This window comes from Micropterus salmoides, unplaced genomic scaffold (assembly GCF_014851395.1).
Source record: "Micropterus salmoides isolate LMB-PRFRI ecotype aquatic unplaced genomic scaffold, ASM1485139v1 Ms_hic_scaffold_9, whole genome shotgun sequence".
Lineage (NCBI taxonomy): Eukaryota > Metazoa > Chordata > Actinopteri > Centrarchiformes > Centrarchidae > Micropterus > Micropterus salmoides.
The window spans coordinates 9,324,509-9,346,616 of record NW_024044681.1 but is presented as its reverse complement, the minus strand read 5'-3'; the positions used below and the strand labels follow the sequence as shown (position 1 = coordinate 9,346,616).

The window sequence follows — 22,108 nt, the reverse complement described above, 5'->3', positions numbered from 1 at the left end:
CAGTAGTAAAATTAACTACTAAGTTTTATTTTAGACTTTTTCCCCCACTAGTCTGAAAGAACACGTTAAGGAAGCAAAGTAGCCCAAAATCTCAAAATTGACCAGTGCATGAAAAAAATATGTTAAATTTGCTGCTAAATCAGCAAATTTGCTAAACTAAGATGGTGAACATGGTAAACTTTATACTTGATAAACACAAACATGTTAATATTGCAATTATGAGCATTTTAGCATGCTGAAGTTAGCATTTATTTCAAAGCACCACCATTCCCCTAGTTCAGCCTCACAGAGCCGCCAAAATGTTTTTTATATTTTTCCTGTCATCTGCCCTCTCTTGATTCGTCTCAATTCATCTTGAAATAACTCCTAAAAACATTGATAACAGAGATCTTATGGCAGAGATGGGAGTAAGCCACATATGTCCAAGTCACAAACAAGTCTCAAGTCTTAACCTTCAAGTCTCAAGCAAGTCCAAAGTTACTGTGATGAAAGTCAAGTCATTGCTGGGGTCAAGCAAGTCACAAGTCAAGTAATGTGAAATTCTTAGGAATTCAGTTTGTTTAAACACTTTAAGAGAGGTGGAAATTCAACTGTATGATCATTTTGGAAGATGGAATGAGTGTTTTTGTTCTAACTATATTGAACTGTACACAAAGGTGTTTCTATTAGTCTACTATTGGCTCCACTGATTATTGAAATGGGGTAGAAAAATAGTAGAGCAATAGAAACACGTGTCAGTAACAGTAACCTCTTATCATTCTTGTAAAAAAAAATTTAAAACCCTTTTTCAAGGCATATCCAAAGTAATTTGAATGCAGTTCTTGAACCATTTGGAGTATATGCCTGGTTTTGGGCACCTTCGCTGACTCCCCAGAAGAAATAGTATCATTTGTATGTGTAAGGATAGTAATCAAAACACATTATGCCTTAATATTTATCTGAAAACTGCTGCAAATATAGTCGCTGCTGGTCCCACCTGAAACCATTCAGTGGTTGATAGCGCGGATTGGTTGGAGCTACTGAGAGCTGCATGGAGCGCGTGATCATGTGGCGGCGAGATCAAAGAGTGTCGTAACTCTCTTATTTAACGGCTCTAGTTGTGATCACGTTGAAAGTGACCAATCATAAGAGGGTCAGTTTCCTCCTTGGTTTCCGCCCCTAAATTGTCAAAAATGTGTAGACTTAAGCGTGCAGAAAGCAGCTGAGCGAGCAGAAATCCACTGTGCAAGCAGAGTTATCCTTTGAGAGCATGCCAGGTGCTCACTCGCAGCAACTCTCGGTTGTTGAATTTGTGCTAGAGTATTTATCGTGCGCGCGGGAAGGTTAACGCTCACAACTTATGACTAAAAATAAACGGCATACAAAGGTGAGTCGTGTCAATTATGCTTGTACTGGTTGGTCTGGCAGAGGAGCTGATTGTACCTGCTGTCGTGATTTTATCTTGAAATGGTTTGCATTGGTCGGATCACAAGGATTTTAGCTTTCAAATGGTGTATCATATGAGTATGAACTTAACATAGCAGTTGTGGGAACATAACAAAAGCTGTCATCAGGACATGTTACACCAGGTATGTTAAGAGGTTTTCACATAAAGTTACAACAGCACCAAACTGCAGCCAAACAACTGGTTGTAGCTTAAACTTAACGCTGGCTTTGTATGCACTGGACCAGCTAATAAGTTAGCTAAAAAGCCGCAGTCAAGTAACGTACTTGTCTTTATAGATTCTTCATTGATGGATGAAGTTGGAAGTTGGGGTGGTCGTGTCACTGATTTCTGAGCTGCAGATCTTGCACTCCGCTGATCGATTTCTTCCTACCGCCACTGACAACATAATCCTTGAATGTCTTTGTTGTAATACACGTAATGGTCTTTTTATACGCCGCTGGTTATGGAGATCCAGACTGCTATGTGAAGCACACATGGCTGCGGGATTATGCCACATACATTGGTATATTTAATACCAATATTTAATAAAAAATCAAGTCATTTTGAAGGCATCTGTTTCAAGTCTAAGTCAAGTCTCACGTCATGAATGCTAAGTGAAAGTCAAGTCGAGTCTTTCGTCTGTTTTAGTCAAGCAAGTCTCAAGTCTTCAAATTTGTGACTCGAGAAATGTGTCTCGAGTCCCCCACCTCTGTCTTATGGACAATATCTGAATACAGACACATGCTGGCAGACATTTATTTATAAAAACTGAGTGCAGGGAGAATTTGTGGAGCACAATTTAAACACAGATGGCATGTCTTATTAAATTCAACATGTTTGAATGGTCACTCTAGCAGTGCCATTAAAACCGTAGTGCTGTTATAATAATACAAACAAACGAACAAAGAAGGCTAATGAACAGTGACTGGAGCACAAGTCTGACTTGTTAATCAGCTTTATTTCTCTGAATATTCAACATTATTGATGTTACATTTTTTTATGCTGACTGTTATGTGCAAACATGTCAGTGAAGGCCTAATCAAATAATACCTCAGCTCTGTTTGAGAAGCATCATGACAGACTTGCACAGTGTGAATATGTAAATCCTGCAGTGGCAGCGAGATGTGTCAGTCATCAGTGGGCAGGAACAACCACAGTTAAACACTTTCACTTCCCTACACATTTACAACACATGAATACATGTATGAACTGCAGTCCCCATTTTGCATACTCATGTGTTCAAGAATAGAGAAAAGAACTTTTGAAATATTCTCACACAGAATTATTTCCTGATGCACATAATGATCAGGAGAAATCCCAGAAAGACCAAAACCCATTTAAGCCTGAATAAAACTGCATTATGTTTTAGGCATGAAGCCCACGCTTTTATCCGAAGACACTCGGGGGGGAAATCTAGCAGCTAAATTAGGTTAGGTTCGGCCCTAAAATACTTTACAGTTGGACCAGTGAACCATCAACCCCCAAAACATCCATAGTTCGTTTGTTTTTAGCATACTGTAATGGGATGTTTTTATATTAACTTTTTACTCTGGACCCACCTATCAGGCCATCAGTGAGTCAAAAGTGACCTAATAAAAGGTGGTCAAGCTGACATTAAAAATATAGAAGACTAGATACAGGACCTAGGCAACTTATAGAGAAGGGCTTGCAAGTAACTTCAGAATCAGAATTCTTTTTATTCTTGTTTATGCCCTTTCCCATGTGTGTAACTTGGTATTCACTTTCTGTTAATGTTCTTGTTCCTTCTCCTTGTGTTTTGTCAGTAGTTCATTTGTTCTGTGTTTTCTGTTTTATTTTATTAATTTTGTCCTTGTGTGTTTTTGTATGCTTTACTTCCTGGTTTAGTTTGATGTTGTCCGTGTCTAGCTTTGTTTCCTATCTGCATCTCCCCTTTGATAACCTGATGTCTATCAGGTTATCAAAGGGGAGGGTAGCGGACACTAACAGACTCAACAAACTGATCCACAAAGCCAGTGACGTTGTGGGGGTGGAGCTGGACTCTCTGTTGATGGTGTCAGAGAGAAGGATGCTGTCCAAGCTACATGTCATCTTGGACAATGTCTCCCACCCACTCCATTACGTGCTGCTCGAACCATAGACAGTATATTACTGGAGCCACCCCGCTGATTTGAATGGAGAGCAGTGAAGCCAGTTTTGGACCAATAAAATACTACTACAGGGCTACTTCCTGTTGGCACTAGTGTCTACTGCGCATGATCGCACAGCATAACCGTAGTTTAATGACGTGTAGAACAACGGCAGAAACACAGTCATTCTGATAGCTGCATAGCTGCGCCAACAAAAAGTCTCATGGCTCAGTGCTTATCTGACTCGGATCGTCACTGATTAATCAGCCCACCTCATTTTTGGGTCTACATGGATCCCTCCATAAAGGCTTTGGTCGGCTTCACTGTCCGATCTCTGGCTTACCCCCTTGGCTCAAGCACAGGAGCACTTTCAGTGCAAGACGTATCCCCCCAAAATGCACCACAGAGCGCCACAGGAAGTCATTCCTGCCTGTGGCCATCAAGCTCTATAACTCCTCCCTCTAAGTGGCTGACAAACGGGCCCTTAGTGTAGTTATTAAACTCGACCTTATCTGTTTTTGTGCTGCTATTCTGATGCCATTAATTCACTAGTACTGTTCTACCACAACAATTCTTTAATACCATAACAATTCTTTAATGTAAATATTGTAAATACCCACACTCCTTTATATTTTTCTTTATATTTTTTAATATTTATACTCTTATATTTATATATTCTTTATTCTACCTACTTTCTATTATTATTGTTCCTTATGCCTTTATAAGTGTGCAACTGTGACAAAAGAATTTCCCCTCGGGGATCAATAAAGTATTTCTGATTCCCTGTTTGTTCCCTCCCTGCTTGTGTGTGTGTGTGTGTGTGTGTGTGTGTGTGTGCGCATCTGTACATATTGTCCTCATTCCTGTTTTTTCTTTGTCGCATCGACATCGTTTGTCAACTGCCACTGTCTGTTCTCCATGGATATATTACCATGTTGGATTATTGAGCTCGGCAGTGCTTTAATAAATACTACGAACTGCATCAGTTCTCTCGTGTCTTCATCTGGGTCCTAACCCCTGCTTTTCCTGCCTCAGTATTCGGCCGTACTTTACAGCACATAACATACAGACTGCTACAGTGGAGGGATCACATTTTGTTGAATGCAGGTGGGCAGCATTAAAAAAACATGAGTTAAGTGACAGAGCTCTTAAGAGGTCAAATTAAGACCATCCTCACCAGATGACTGACTGTAGTGGTTGTTATCTGCATTAATCAAATTTTTACATTAATAATACATTAAATGACTATGACTGATTGGTAATATGGAAGGTGCTTCCTGTAGAGATGAACCCACAGAGAATTATAACCTGATGATGTTTCAGCTCATTCTTTTGGTTGAATTCTTAATAACTGCATGATTCACTCTCACCAACCTCATTTCCAGTCGTAGCAGGCAGCAGTTTTCAGCAAACAAGTTCTGTTAAACCCACTGTAAGCTACTTTGACACCAGAGATCATGGTTTACATCCTGTATCCTATGAACAGTGGTTAAAAGTTACTGTCTTTTAAACATGAATCAGATTGTTCCATAATCTTAGCCAAATAGTTTTAGTTACCTAAATTAGCCATGTGGGTTCATTTTGAAAGCAACAGCTAAACTTAACATTTGCCACAAGTGGAGGGACTAAACTGCATAAACGTTAAGGTACAGATTTCACAGAGTTCAAGTTCAATCTTTATTGTCCCACCAGGGGAAATCTGATTTGCAATAGGGTTAAAACAAAAATACATGAGGCATAAACAAAGATAAGAACAGCCGTTATACAACCTCTTTTGTTCGCCTAAAAGTGCTCAATAACTTGAAATGGTAGCCTCAACAATCTATCGGGAGAAGAACAAATTCCTTCTAGAGAGGGTGGTCCCACCTGGCTGTGATAGTCTGAGCCTTACGTATAACTTTATCTTTTATAGATGTCTGCCAAGGAAAGTTGTTTAGTTCCAGTTATTTAGCTGGCTACCTTAACAATGTTAGTTTATTTTTGCTTACACCGTAAGATTCCCATACCAAGCTCTGCAACAAAAAGATCAAATTGATTCAATAAAAAGATTTATAAAATAGAGTCATCAAAGTTTTGTCCACAAACTGAAACTAACCAATGATAAAGGGATTTGATGTAGTTTTACTTTCGTCAGACGAAACTAAACGAAATATATTCGTCAACGACCCTGACTAATGACGACACGGCGACAATGTTCTTAAACACTGACTGTGACTATTAACATGCAATATTGTTGACGAAAAATGACGACATTAAAATGTAATTCATAAAATAAAAATATTAAAATCTCTCAGCCATAAAGCTATATTTTATATGCCATATTTTCACTTGAACAGTGTTCATTCAGCTGTATTTTTTTCTTCCTGTGCTTTGAATGGTGGCCGACCGGGGCGTCGCCTGGTGCGCGAGGGAAAGTTACTGTGGACGATGCGAAGTCTGGTGATGCACACAACCTGCTAGGGAGAGAGAGGCGCTTAGATATTTGGTTCGATTTCAAATACAGTGAGACGGACAAAAAGACAGAGTGCCTAATTATTTCGGATAGCAAAATTATTATAAGATTTCTGGGAAAAAACACCACAAACTTGAAGTGGCATATCAAGGCGAACCACCTGGGAATTGAGGTAAGTTAACGTCTCCTTTGCAATAAAAATTAGAACAAAGCTAACATTCGAATTTTACAAAACATCATATCTAAATTTGGGATGAGTGAAATAAATGAGTTAATAATGAATTAGAAAAAACTAAAATGATGGTTAATGACTAAAACTAGACTAAAATACTTTTGATTTTCTTTCGACTAAAATCAGATTAAAACACCCAGACTTTTAGTCAACTACAACTTAAAAAAATAATATATAGTGGACTAAATACGACAAAAACAAAATTACATTTACATTTTTTCACTTAGCCGAAGCTTTTACCCAAAGCAACTTACAACTGAGAGAGATATACATACATACATACGTACATATATATGTCAGAGGTCGCACGCCTCTGGAGCAACTAGGGGTTAAGAGTCTTGCTCAGGGACACATTGGTGTCTCACAATGGATTCGAACCCAGGTCTGTCACACCAAAAGCATATGTCTTATCCACTTCACCATCACCCCCCCCCCCACTTTTGCTGCTAATCTTTAAAATTGTTGCTGCAGTTCCTCATTTGATATCTACTTGTGTTGTCAATATTATGATGTTCTTTTTTGCACCTTGGCCCCAGAAAGGAATATTTAATTAAACTGTATACTCATACGAGAATCAATGACAATAACACTTTTGCCTTGAAATATGCAGCTAATATGAGAACACTTAACAATACAATAAAGAAACAGGGTTTTGTATGATTAAAAACTGTTTGGTCAATGTAACCTTTCAGGAAACTGTCTTGTTTTCATGCATATGAAGTGCATCACACACTGGTTGCGTGTCCGGGCCTCATGTTGCACGGCCAGGAGCAGAGATGCAACTAAAACTTTGACCATAACGCACACTCCGAGGAAACAAATTTCCCCTTTGGGGGACAATAAAATCTATCTATCTAAACATTAGTCTGTTTGTGCAGTTAAAGGCTGCAAATCAGCCAGTGTGCTCCCATTTCTGCCTTTGGAAAATTGCTGACCTTGAACTGAGGAGCACCTGATTCAGCTGCATACTGCTGCAAGATGCACAGAGAACCACGTTTTAGCTAGGGAATTCATATTCTTAAACAAAACTGCTATAACCGTATACAGTAATTACAGTATATAATTTCAATGCTTTGGCCACAGCATGTGCGATAGGGAAGTGAGCAAATCCATCCGGCTATCTTTACCTACTCTTCTTTCTTTAAAATAAGCATGTTTTTTGAGAGATTGAAAGTCCTCACCCAGCAGCAGACTGTTTACACGCTAACAGAAATGAAAATGAGGTCTGTTTGGGGCCACTTTGAGTGAGATGACTTGCTGCCATCCGCCTCACCGACATAATGCTGTTGTCCTGCATTGTCCCAACCAATTTGTTGCCAGCGCTGTGTCCTACAAGATTGGAAAAGTGGCAAGAGACAAATACACAAACTTTTTCCCCTCCTGAGTAGCAACATTGGAAGTTATTCAGCCATAGATACGCAAATAATGACTGAATGAAATGAACATAACACTGCATGAACTGAAGAGGAAGGTGCATAACTGATTTTCAGAATTTGTCCCATTTACAGCAGATATGAACACTCACCACCAAAAGATTCTGTGGACATGAAAACGACATCAGTAATCATGCTGGGGCTTTCGTTTAAACTGAGCCTGCAGCAGGAAGTACAACAATGACACAGAAGATGCATGTGGGATTAATTAAAACAAGACAATCTAATCAGTTCATGAGCACCAAAAGGCACAGGATGATCTGGTTTGACAGGTAAAACAAAAAGTTAGTGAATTTTCATTTCCCAGTGGCTGAAACTGGCACAAGCTGATGAGCGTCTGGATCGGAGTGCTGTTGAGTATCATTCTAAAAGGACAAAGCAGATACTGTCTCAGTCTCAGCTCACAAAAGGTTCTGACGTTAGACAAAGAAATTAAAAACTGCAGGGGAATGGGCACAATATCATGGAAACCCGTACAATATGGAGCAACCCAATACAATAGCTTCGGAATAATTACTTACTATTGTTTGTGGTATTTTCTGTTGTACTTCCTATGGGAACTTGATTATCTTTTACTGGTAAACATTTTGTTTCTTCTTGACATGAAGCACACTGTACCCAATTTGACAGCTGGTCTATACTTTTGTGCAGCCAGTTTCCTTGCTGCTCTACTAACTTATTTTTAGCATACCTTTGAGAAGAGAGAAAAACTATTGTTCATGGAATCTCATCATTTTCTGATTTGTTATCACCATCATTGAATTTGTTTTTCACAGTTTCGCTATTGGCTCCAGCAAATATCTCAAAGGCAATCCACTGTAGTCAGCAGTGTCTTTAGTCTGCTGTATAGCTGTGCACCTACAGTGAAGATTTATACACTGCTCAAAACAATTTACGGGAACACTAAAATCAATGAAAAAAAATAGTTCCCACATCTTTACTGTACATTGTATAATTTGTTGAGAACAAAATGACATAACAACGGTCAATGGAAACCAAAATAACCAACTGACTAGATACGGATAGATACTGGTCCTGCTGCTGGGTTGATGCGCTTTCATGGACCTGTCCAGCTTCTTCATGTAAGGTCCATCTCCTGGTATCTCCTCAGCATCTCGTGCACAGTAATTCTGTGGGAAACACTGCACTGTGCATTTACAGATGTTTCTGGTGGTTTCTCCTAAAGCTAATCAGCCTTTTTATTTTATTTTTTTACATGCTGGCATTTTACTGGCAACGTAACACCACCACAAGTAGCCATGATTAGATGATATGAAAATAGAGAAGATCGGCCAACCCTAGTATGGATGTGCCGTCCTGGAGAAGCGGGACTACCGGTGCAACCTGAATGGGCTGCAGGTACCGCCTCATGCTACCAGTATTGTCAAGGACACTAGCGAAATGCAAGACTAGAGAACAATCAGTCAGGAAGGATAAGGAGTGAGCAATTGTCGGTGGCCAGCACCTGCACATTCCCTTTTGGTGGTTGACTTGCTATTGCCTCTCCAGTGGACCTGTTGTCACTTTTATTTACACCAAAACAAGTGACACTTTGTCACAATCGCTTATGCTTCCCAAATGGACAGATTGATATCCCTGAGGTTAAATTGACTTGATGTTATTTCAAATTCAAATTATTTGTATGAATGTATAACAACAATATTGCCAAAGCTACATATAAAGAACATATGGACAATTAATTTCATATATTTCATTAGATAAGGAAATAAAACCGCAATAGTTGTGTTTGTGTGTATTAATACAAAATATAAAAATATATAATAAAATATATATAAAATATAAAAATTCTGTAAAAATAAATATTATAAGTAAATAAGTAAAATAGTATGAGTGTGTGTGTGTGTGTGTGTGTGTGTGTGTGTGTGTGTGTGTGTGTGTGTGTGTGTGTGTGTGTGTGAAAATAATAAATGAAAATGAAAATAATATATTAAATTAAAACAAATAAATAAATAAAACAGTAAGCGTGTGATTAAGTGTTTTTTGAACAGTATATTTAGCAAAGGGGTTGCTCGGTGCATTTTTGAGCATTTTGATACTTTCACAGATTTTATATAGCAGCCTTATAATCAAATAAAAACATCTCACTTTCTACAATATGTGACCAACTGCCTCAAGCTGAAAAGTTGTCTGTTGTACCTTTAATAAACAGACTTTCTAAGCCATAGGACAGCCTGCTGCTCCAAGAGAGCAGAATCATTTCAGATAAGTGCTTTTCCTCCTCTGTGCCCTGGTTTACTGCCACACCCTTCCTCTCTCAAAACCTACAGCGAGGTGATGAGAAAAACAGCCGTTTGGGGTCTTTCTGAGGCTCTCAGGTGGCCTCCTCCTCCCCTCTCTGCTCTCTTTGGAAGCTGCTAAAGCACATTTCGTCCAAGATAATAAAACCAACACAATAAATACTGTGGAATATAGGACTCTGGCTTCTGCCGACAGCATATTTTTCCTCTTTTCAGTCTGCCTCAAAGCTCTGTCCCTATGCTGCTTTAATACAACCTGAGGTGCTTTTCATTGTGCTTCATTGCGGAGATACAGGCAGCTGTTTTTTAACCTCATCAACCCCATGGCACCACCCTGCTGATGGGGCCGTCCTTAACAAACCAATGTTGTGCGGACAAACTTTACTCAAATGTTCAAAACTTTATATTAAATTCTAGATAATAAGATACCAAATTAATCAGGCTAAATTTGGGGGAATGTGTATTAAACAATGCTGAAGACATCTAGAATATTTCAGTTTGATGTAATGAATAAATGCAGAATTTAAGTGTGTCACATGGTCACGTATCAGGTATAAAAATGGAACCGGCTAGTTGAACCTATTGATATGGTGATATGGTGTAAGTCAGGGGTATTCAATTAGATTTCAAAGAGGTCTAGTTAGAGAAAATTTCCTGAAGCAAAGGTCCGGAACATCAAAACGACGAACTTGCGTTATCATTCAGTACTATAACCTATAGTTGTATCAACACATGTTTTTAGTCAACAACGGACTGTCAAATCAAATAATATTTCAGTCAGTTTTCACATCAAACTGGAGGGATTTTATAATAAACACTCAACACATCATAACAAATGAACAGCTGTAATGCCTCCTCTTCTCTTTCATTTCCTCTTACAGAGCTACCACTTTCCTACTTTCTGTTGTTCAGTGAGAAACGTGAGCTCCAGCTAGCATATTGCAGATCTATGAGATATTCTGGTTTTGAACTGCCCGTGGGAGGAATGTACATGTAAAAATCTGTACATTCTTGATTAAAAGTCATGTGAAATCACTCTTATCTTTCGTCTCCTCAATTCGGGTGTGTTTCCAAAACGTGTCTGGTGAATCTCGTGGACTCGACTCGCAAGCCTCGGTATGCACAGATTTGATTGGCTGAGCAGCGTCACATGAGACGATTGGAGCACATGCGATTGGTCTGTGAGTTTCCTGGTCCTCTAAACCAGTACAGTAAATGCTAGAAAAGCTGCGCGGGTTAAAATAGAAACGCTCCGTCACGAGGTAGTAAGTCTCAATAATAAATGGGCTGTAGGTCGGCGGTCCGGAGAGGACGGCGGCTGGGTCCGGATCCGGACCTATTAGTGACCTCTGGTGTAAGTATTTCTTTTGCGACCCTGTACGCAGGATAAGCGGTTGATGATGGATGGAATTTTCATTTTGATATTATTCAAACACACACAAGGTTAAACATGTTTTGTATGCAACACAGTGTTTGCAACAAAAGGCTAATCCTTTTAGTAGACTTCCACTACTGAGGAGTGATTGCAGCATTGGACTGATCCTTTATGTTTTAAAGATGCAGAAAATGCCAACAAAACACTTAAAGGTTGGAGCAGAACACTTCGCTCTATCTCAGATTTCTACACTGTCACCAGTTTTGGCAGGAAAATGGTCACAATATCATTTATACTGGCAGCCTGAATCCTGAATTGTGGTAACACTTTACAAAACCACACAAGTTAAAATATGTCGGCAGCTGAAAGACTGTAAAAGTAAAAGAAAGCAATCCATGTTGGCCCAATTTAAAAGAATACTGTGGCTCCTCATTGGGACTGCTGTTACCTTCTATCAGGCAAGTAGAGTTTATAGATTATTTCTTCAACACTCTGCTGCCCGGTCAGAGCTGTAAACAAAGCAAACAGCTCATTAGGCTGTTGGATTTACACTCAGCCTGGTCCATTAAGAGTCCAGGGGTCAGCGCTGTGTTTTGATGAAGGCAGTCACAGCCAACGAACCATTAAACCAAACGCAAGGCTCGCTGAGTTTAACAACTGCGGTTTAGCTTAGGGTTCATATGATCGGCAAAAACAGGATGTGCGGTGTTCAGTGAATGTGACCCTGACCAGCTCTAAAAACGCAGTGCTTCAGCACTGTATGTACATTTACCTAATTTAAAGATTTATCTTTATTTGTGATCTGATTAGATTCTTGTGACCTCTCAACCTGAAAATCTGATCCGCTTTCACTATTCAGTATGTAACTCACAGCTTACAACCAAATTTTATTTCAACATTACAAAATCATAAGTTTGTTGTTAAAAAGCACAGTTAGCCAAGATTGTATCTCCACTTTCTGGCCGAATATTTTGTTCTGTTGGTCAATTTCTTCTTCTTGGTAGCCAGTTGCTGCCCTGTGAGATCTTCAAGCTGATGAGTGCAGTGTCAACAGTAATGTGAGTATCTCTCTGCTGCTTGTAAACCACTCTCATCAAACCACGAAAAAGGAGCCACATAGGGCTTGGTCTCCACAGCAAGAGTCTCGACAAGACCCCGGTGGCATTAGGATCACGAGGAGGAGAGGGATTATCTGTCTCATGTAGTACATTTAGGAAATAGTGATAGTTTCAGCAAATATGCCAAATTGTTATTTTTAATATAATTCCCTGCTGCTGTTTTAAGAGTGAAGTACACTGGTTGCATCATGTTGCATCATTTGACAGCCACATATATAGAGAGGACTTAGTCATCGTCTGTGCTGGGATGTGCAAATCTGAGACTGTCCTCCTAAAACTAAGAACAGCATCATTTCACTTCACTGTGTTCCAAAACAACATTTGCCTACTGTGAAGTGGTAAAGCCCTCTAGCAGCTGTAGTATTCATGATTGGACCAAAGGAGGAAGTCAGGTGATGCTTGTAGGGCGGGAAAGTCAGCTTAGGGAGGAAGTTGGGGCAGACAGATGAGTCAACAAAACATCATTTTGTAAAAGCATAACCACGGTGGTTCCAAAACGTATAGCATCAGCTCCTGTTGACGTTGGGATTTGGGTTTACATTGAGAAAACTGAAATTCGAATTGACTGGATCTGGTCACGTCTGGGCTACCTTGCTTAGCCTGCTTGCACTAAGATGCAGACATGGATAAGTGGCGGAAAATGGATGAATAAATGGATGGAAGAATGACCAGCTTTGCTCTTTTTGTGTGGACCAGAAATCGAAGGTAAACTGCCACCTGCTCATCAGGAATTCTCTGGACATATGGAAAGGTTGAAAATCACAAAGCTCTCTGCGAATTGCCCTGAAACGATTACATTCACTCTCTCACATTCACTCGCGGAGGAAGATATGGTCAAGTTAACAGACTCTTGAATGGCACCGTAAACCAAAGCACTTTTCTGACTCATCTTCTGCAGCATTACAGACAGACACATTTTCTTTTCAGCTTAGCCCTTTGAACTCTGCAATACAAACGGTCTGCCGTTACCTACATTGGTAGTTTTGCTTATTGTGATGCCATTTCTTGGAGTATCTTCAAATGCTTCATATCCATAAAATCTGTACAGCCTAAGTTGTTAGTCATTCCCATTCTGCACAGGAAGACCCGTTTCCTTCTTATTCTCACCTTGTACTGTAAAATATTCATGAATTCTGAAAAAAAAAAAATGTGCAAAAGGGGGAACCGATCATTAAAATGGACAATATTCAAAATTCTTTTGGCTGACATTGGCGTTGAAAAAAAAATTGAAAATTGAATCCCTTTTTAAAATTCCAGCTGGGTTGTTTTTCCGGTTCTTCAGCTTTTTTCACTTCTCACAAGGAAAGATTTTTTTTAACTGTAATGTAGCCTCATTCAGAAAAGTAAAAAGCCCTCACAGACACTCAGCACTCCCCTGAGCCTGTCATGTGAATACAGCCAGGGTGACAGTAAACAGAGAGAGGGACAGTCAAAAAAAAGAAGAGTTGAGAAGAAAGGAAGAAAGAAAGAGAGGGAGGGACGGAAAGCATGTGGTCCCAGTGCTCAGGATGATGTAATACTATTGATGAAATCCAGACAGCTATGATGTGAGAACACCAGCGTGCCCAAGTCTGACTACAAACGTCTCCAAACCAAAAACGAAAAACAGCTAAGAAATGACTGAAATGGATACCGAATGCCACAAGAAAAACGCTGCTGTGGCTTCTGCAGGTGCTACTATTGGTGGTAACACTGAGCCCCAAACCCGTCATGGTCAAACACTATACTTCAAGAATTTCTGATTTTAGAAACAAGTTCTCCACAAAAGTGTTTGGCTTTGCCGTTAGTGGCAGTGACAAGATTAATCTCATAATTAATGTAATTATTCTGTAGATCTATAAATAACTGGATGGTTGTTTGTTTAATTGTCAGCCCTGTGATGTTGAAGAAGCAAATAACTGAATATTACAGTATTTTCAACTAGGTTTGGTGAAAAATATTTCTTTATTTCTACACAAAACTTCCCTAAGATAAAAAATTGTGGGATTGTGGATTCTCATCCTGCTGCCTGCAGTTAAGGGAGACTCAATGTGGCGGATTTAAAAAACTTGAAAAAAGTCATTGTGGATTGAAATCATTTTAGCGAAGGGAACGCCCTGATCGCTGCGATTCCATTGTTATTTTTGTTGCACTGTTTATTTTCTTTTTTAGCTCCGTGGTTCATTCTCTTTTACACAAGCTCTTCCTGATGTCCTTCTGCAGCTCGGACAGATGATCTCTCTCTCTGTCTCACGCACGTGCACACATGCACGCACACACTTGCTTCTTCTGCCCCAAAACAGAATAATTGACCACACACGTAGCAAAAACGAACACAAAACTGTGTGTGTGTTTGAAAGCTGATGATAAAGAGTCTGTGCCTGTGTGTGTGTTCTCCTCTTTCTGTCAAAGCTGCAGACATATGAGGAGGGACTGTGTGTGTGTGTGTGTGTGTGTGTGTGTGTGTGTGTGTGTGTGTGTGTGTGTGTGTGTGTGTGTGTGTGTGTGTGTGTGTGTGTTTCCCAGGATCCCACCCCACTTTCCCCACTTGGCTGTTTAGTTTGGCCCCGTCTCTGATCACTGCAGAACAAACACCAGCCTTCACATTGAGTCCTTCTATCACATTTGGCACATTGCCTTGGTGTCTCTCTCTCTCTCTGTTATTTTCAGTTTCTGTTATCTTCATCCTAAAGAACCACTTCATTATTAAATGTAAAATTATTGTATAATTAGTTGTCTGTTTATGTGCATAAACAATGGGAGCCTCTGGATCTCCTTCTGCTTTAACAGGAAATTATGTATAGAATATTTTTAGCTTGACAACTCTGTGCCAAAATAACTGTTTGTCTGTCGTTTTCACTCATATTTTTAAAAATTGCCTCCAGTACCACAAACCCAGCGGTGGTAAATGCATCCAAATATATTTATTTATATATTAATAGCATTAATCCAGCAAAAATAAAAGTTTTTTTTTTTCTCTCTCTCTCTCATTGAAAACAGAATCAGAAAGATCAGAAAGTCAGCTGTTGGTTTCCTGCAGATACGACATATGAACAATCAAACTTGAGCACCAGAGAAATTGTAATTACAGCGGAACTTCAGATCAAACTTCCTGGCTCGCTTCTCTGTGGATGTGCTGCCATGACCGCAGTTCCACTCGCCAAGGATTTATTGCAGTCCTTTAAAGATTTTATTTGACATTCTACGGGAATAAAACTATAAAAAAACAATGTTCTACACAAGTGCAGGCACTGTGTGGACTTGCAGTATGGTGGCCTTATAAAACCTGAACAACTACTTCCTGTCACATTAAAGAATCTGGTGCAGTCTTTTCCCTGCTGAAGAGCAGAAACATGATGACTTCAGAAACATCCCTTTAAGTCTATAAAAACTCCAATATATCTGGATTTGATCAAAATGTCCTTTTAAGTCCTTTACCATCGTCTCCTGCTGTTTTTTGCTTATTCAAAGTCGAAATTCTTACCATTACATTTGATGAAGATTTCTGTGGATATATGCGCAACTGACGCCACCGCCGTAAATTCAAATTTGCATCTGGCGGTCACATTTCAGTTTCTGTCATATTGGTGATGAGTCCATCCAGGCATGAGGAAAAAGTTACGTCAAAGTTTACATAGTGCATCTGGCAAAGTCTGTGTTTGGAAAAGCATGCCTGTGGGGTTTTGAATGGAGGACCATATTTGGGCTGTCAGTTATGACAACAGAGGAGTAAATATTAGGATGGGCTGATGAAGGAGAATGGACCTTCTGTGGTGGAGAGACTTAAAGACAGTAAGTGGTAAAAAGTGGAGGACAAATAGAGAGAGACAGAAATAAGGATTAGAGCTTCTCTCGGGTTGTGTTTGCACTGCAGCTAAATGCGGTCGTCACTCCTCAGGACAGACACAAATGCAAGTTGAGTTCACGCACAGCTCGGTTATGAAAAGAATAAAACAACAACCACAACCCAATTTCAACAAATCTGAGTGATCACTGGGTTGTGTGTTGGATTTTTCCCCTTAGATGGGATGTAGTTAAATCACATACACACACACACACAGATCACAGAAATGTGACCAACATGTGTCAAAATTATCTGTGATGGTTTGAGGGGAGTCAATTTTACCAGCTGCTCGTCTCGATAGGCGTCCGCACAGCTGGACAAAATATATGACTGCACAGACATCATATGAATTTAACAGGCCAAGTACACAGAAACCGTGTCAAGTATGTACTTACTGTCTGCTTTGTAGTGTGGTGCAAAATGATTTATCCCGAGCCAAACAGTGGAGCCAAAAGCCTTAAAGGAAAATTATGTTTCTTTTTTAGTACATGTGTACACCTAACAGTTTTGACAATCATCATTATTGGTTATGTTTTTTCTAATTACAGCAGCTCTTTCAGGTGTGCTTTCCTAATAAGTTGTTTTACATAAAATAACTTTACAGACTTTTAACTGCAATGAAACTGGTGAGTAAACTGTTATCATAGTTCGTATGACATAAGTTTCCTTTAAGATGCAGTGGCGACTAGATGCTGGCATGTTTTGGCTGTCAAGAACTCATTTCACCTCTTCAGAGGTGTGTCTTGGTAGTGATTTGGAAGATGATTGCTTTGTTGATAAGATATTGAAGCCTAAATATGGGTATGTTTTGGTTTGTGTGAATAATCCAACATGAAATCTATTTTATAATTAACAGTCCTATTTACATTTGTTTTAAAGTTTATCTTTCTCATGATAGCTCAATTCTGGCATGATCATTTCTGATTATTTACAGTCTGACCAGTTAAAACATGTGGACTGGATTGTGGGTTGATTGGCTGGTTGAACTTTTGGTTAGAAGTCATTGGTTGTAGCAGCTCCAAGTTTAATTTGAATAGGAATTTGAACAAATTTTTAATATCAATCGAAAAATATGATTTAAGCAAAAATAGGGTAAGACACATTATAAGACAATACGAGATGTTCAAATCAGTATTTTAGCAAACATTACGGCATTCTTGTTGATAAATTCAATGTTATAAACACACCTCTTTATTAGGGACACCTGTTCAGTTGGTTGTTAACACAAATAGCTAATCAGTCAATCGCATGGCAGCAATTCAATGCATTTAGGCATGTAGACGTGGTCAAGACAATTTGGTGAAGTTCAAACTGAGCATGAGAATGGGGAAGAGAGGCGATTTAAGTGACTTTGAACGTGGCATGGTTGTTGGTGCCAGACGGGCTGGTCTGAGCGTTTCAGAAACTGCTGATCTACTGGGATTTTCAAGCACAACCATCTCTAGGGTTTACAGAGAATGGTCCGAAAAAGAGAAAATATCCAGTGAGCGGTAGTTGTGTGGACAAAAATACCTTGTCGATGTCAGAGGAGAATGGGCAGACTGGTGTGAGATGACAGAAAGGCAGCAGTAACTTAAATAACCACTCGTTGCAACCGAGGTATGCAGAACACCATCTCTGAACGCTCAACACGTCGAGCCTGGAAGCAGGTGGGCTACAGCAGCAGAAGACCACACCAGGTGCCACTCCTGTCAGCTAAGAGCAGGACACTGAGGCTACAGTTCACACAGGCTCACCAACACTGGACAATAGAAGATTAGAAAAACTTTTCCTGGTCTGATGAGTCTCGATTTCAGCTGCAACATTCAGACGGTAGGTCAGAATTTGGCGTCAACAGCATGAAAGCCTGGATCCATCTTGCCTTGTATCAACGGTTCAGTCTGGTAGTGGTTTAATGGTGTGGGGGACATTTTCTCGGCACGCTTTGGGCCCCTTGGTACCAACTGAGCATCGTTTAAACGCGACAGCCTACCTGAGTATTGTTGCTGTCCATCCCTTTATGACCACAGTGTACCATCTTCTGATGGCTCCTTCCAGCAGGATAATGCACCTTGTCACGAAGCTCAAATCATCTCAAACTGGTTTCTTGAACATGACAATAAGTTCACTGCACTCCAATGGCCTCCACAGTCACCAGATCTCAATCCAACAGAGCGCCTGTGGGATGTGGTGGAACGGGAGATTCACATCATGGATGTGCAGCCGACAAATCTGCAGCAACTGCGCGATTCTATCATGTCAATGTGGACCAAAGTCTCTGAGGAATGTCTCAAACACCTGGCTGCCTGCACGAAGAATTAAGGCAGTTTATAATATTAAATAATATAAAAATATTTAACATTGTATAAATGTATGGAATATAAACAATTTCATGCAAAACCATTGCTGTGATTCGCCCTGTCTGTTTTTCCCATTGCTGTGTGTGATGTGTGTTACAGGATTATGCAGCACAGCATTACATAATCCATCTCAGCCAATCGGTGAGCATAACTGCTCTAACGTCATATGTTGATTTAATCCACACACACACACACACACACACACACACACACACACACACACACACAGCTGGAGCCAGGTATCATCTCTCACAGAAAAAACAGAACCAGCTGTCTGAATTAAACACACACAGAAAAAAAACTGTTCCCACACATGCACACTCACAGTTCTGCACACACAAATACACACAGGTAGTCAAGGAAGAGGGAAGAGAGAGTCTGGACGTTGACACACAGTAGGATTATTCAACTCTCACCCTCTTCTGGCCTCCTGGATCTGACAGAGTCCTGGTCCACACCATCACAGGTTTTGTGGGATCAACATTTTTCATACAGCCTATGGATCTTTCTCCTTGATCTCTGGGGTGGACAGCAGGACTATTAGAAGATCTGAAAGTGTGACAGAAACTGACTGAACAGCCAACTACCAGCTAAAAACACAACAACTTTTGTCATTAGCTCCTCACACTAGCAGCTTTCACGCTGCCTTATTTCACGGGGGTACTGCACCAATCTGCCGGCCTGCTGCATTTTATGAAAGGTATGGAGCAGAGTTTCTTGACTCCTGTCGCTTGTCGCCTAACCCCCACCCTCTTAACAATCTACGCCAATCAAACACGAGTAACACGAAAAGAACATACACAACAACCAATGAACGCCCCTAATCAGTGTGTTACACGATTTTAGATACCTTGGTACATCGGGGACCAATTTAAGTGCGACACAACAAATGAGAACGCCAATCTGCTGCTACTTATGGTCAAAATAGAAATTATATGACGAATATTTTTACCCGCCAATATGGCAGGTAGTCTTCAGACATTTGGCAGCCAAACGGAAAATTCACCCGCGTTTAGCATGTGTTAATTTCCACCCCTGTCTACAACTCAATGATGTTTTATACAATAGAATCAAAACTAACTAATAATAATAATAATAAACAATAATAGAAATGTCTAATAAGGAAGGTAAGCTGCTGAATAATGAAGAAAGAAACTGACCTCACCTCACCAGTATCACAGATTATCGGTAGAATTACGTGAAGCTCACTGGATTCAAATCAAATTAAATTCATTTCACAAATAAACTGAAAACAATTTGAAAAACATACAGCAAAATATTACCCAGCTCTCAAATTTCAGTTGCAACTGCATTTCATTTATACCTGTACAGGTTGCTTTGTTTCTTTCGTCAGTGATGACATTTTGCAGTTCCCAGTTTTACATTCATACAGTCCCTCACATTTACACCTGAGACTAGCTCAGCACATGGCTGCAGCAGGTGGAGTTTCATCCTCTTGGCTGCCTTAACATTTTCCAACCAGCTCAGTGAATTAACCTGCGGTCACAAGTAACCACTAACAAGCAAGCGCGCGCACACACACACACACACACACACACACACACACACACACACACACACACACACACCCTCCAGGAAAATAAAACAAAACCGCTTCCTGCAGCTTCAACTTAAACACCATTTTCTCACCACACAACACCGCTCTGTTTCCCAGGCTCACTGATCGATTAAAACCTGCTTTGTGTTAATGGTGATGAAACACTGCCAGACGCCTGCACCTCGAGTATCAACAACATTTGAGTCACCATCACAGTGTCTAACAAACACTGGAAACACTCTCCTTCAATGAGATGTGAAACCATAATCATTCACAGCTACAGCTCACATGCTAGTGGTTTTGTGGAGCTGCCTTAATGATGGACAGAAACAAGCAGGAGATGACCAGATTATAAACAGCTTTTAAAAGTGGTTTGAGATATATTATATAGGATATAGCTGACATGATTTAATATCCCAGTAAGTACTGACTGTGTAGCCAAAGCCGGACGCAACTCATGTCTCCATGCCATAGAAGTCCAGTGTTTTCAGAAACCAATAATAACAGATTAAAGAGACACACTACGCCATTGCAATCAACAAGGCTGAAACAACTTTAACTGTATTTTCAATCTCTGACAGGAGCTCAATGTTAAGCATCACCTGTTCCACCAACTCCACCATATAATGTTTTTGAAAAAGTCTTGACCTTTAGCTCATCCACCAAATGGCTCAGAAGAGTTGAATTCTATATTAATGAATGAACTTTAGCTACAGGAGAGATGTGAACTTTATAAAAAATCATGTTTCCCCAAGGCGGCGTGAAGCCTAGCTGTGTGTCAGTGTCAGCTACTCTTCAGGATTAACAGATTCACATTTGGTTCTTTCTTATAGCTTCTTCCAGCTTTTGTTCGTGATGCATGAAACTAGGCTCCTGAAATACGTCAATAAATTAGATGTTAAGCTCCAGTATCAGTTTGTAAAAAACTCGACCTGCTCTGGACACTTCTGTTCCTCATTAAGAGTGACATCCCTGCTTGGGAGCTGCATTTAAATGGTAATGTTGAAATAATTCTTTTAAGAAAGATTTAAAGAAATGCCTAAGAAGTTTTTCAAATGATGAATTAAAACAAACAAACAAATATCTGAAAAATACTAAAAAAAAACTAAAACTTCACAGACTTACAAGGGATGCCAAGTATAAGCCAAAGACTGACATCCCCATCTGTTTATTATAATACATATTTATAATTTAATGTAAAATGATATCTACCATAACATACTCCCATTCATAATATCAATTTCTTGAATCATGCTTGGGATGCTGCTACCAAGATGCTACTGTAATCTTGCGTAAACCAACCAGCAGAATAATCAGAATAATCTACATTCACATCTTATCCCAACTCACCCCACAGCCGCCTCTCCCTCACACTCCTCCAGAAGACATCCCACGCCTTGTTGGTGGAGTCTTTCACATGTTCGCTAAAGGATCGCCGCAGGGAAGTTTTTACCACCGGGGTTTGAGCCATATTCCATATGTTCAACAGTTACATATTCCTACTGAAAAAAACCTGCATTCCTGAAGAGTTTCAAACCTATGTGGGCAGCGCTCGCTCCTTCATGGCTCATGCCGAGGGTGTGTTTGACTTAAGAGTTCAGCAAAGTGAGGAAGGAGGAGGAGGAGGCAGGGCGGCTGACACTTGCTGCAAAAAATCTGCATGCAATTTGTGTAACACCCCTGTCCTCTCAATCGCTACACCTCCCTCTTCAGAAAGTTGTGTGTGTATGTTTGAGGAAAGGTGAGTAAAAGAAAATGTGTATGAATTACTATTTATGCGGATGAACAAACTATTATGGTGTGTGAGTGTGCATCTGTGTTTTTTCAAGTGCATGAGAAGAAGAGCGAGAAGTGTTTCTCTTCTGTTTGTGTGGGATTTGGCCGGCCTGAAGAGAGGAAATGACATCTAACCTGAGTTAAAAACATCAGCTCCACACACACATACAAATGGAAACAGAGACACACTAGCATTATAAACACAAGCTC

General features: G+C 39.9%; 1 protein-coding gene across 1 annotated transcript in view; it reads right to left on the bottom strand.

Annotated features, from left to right (window-relative positions):
- The window catches only part of si:dkeyp-23e4.3 (rho GTPase-activating protein 7), a 113,858-nt gene extending 92,165 nt beyond the window's left edge, over nt 1–21,693 (bottom strand). The window contains exon 1 of the mRNA XM_038708719.1: nt 21,473–21,693. Coding sequence (XP_038564647.1) covers nt 21,473–21,593 — 121 coding nt within the window. The 5' untranslated portion in view covers nt 21,594–21,693. The remainder of the gene's footprint in view (nt 1–21,472) is intronic.
- Nucleotides 21,694–22,108: the final 415 nt, after the last annotated feature.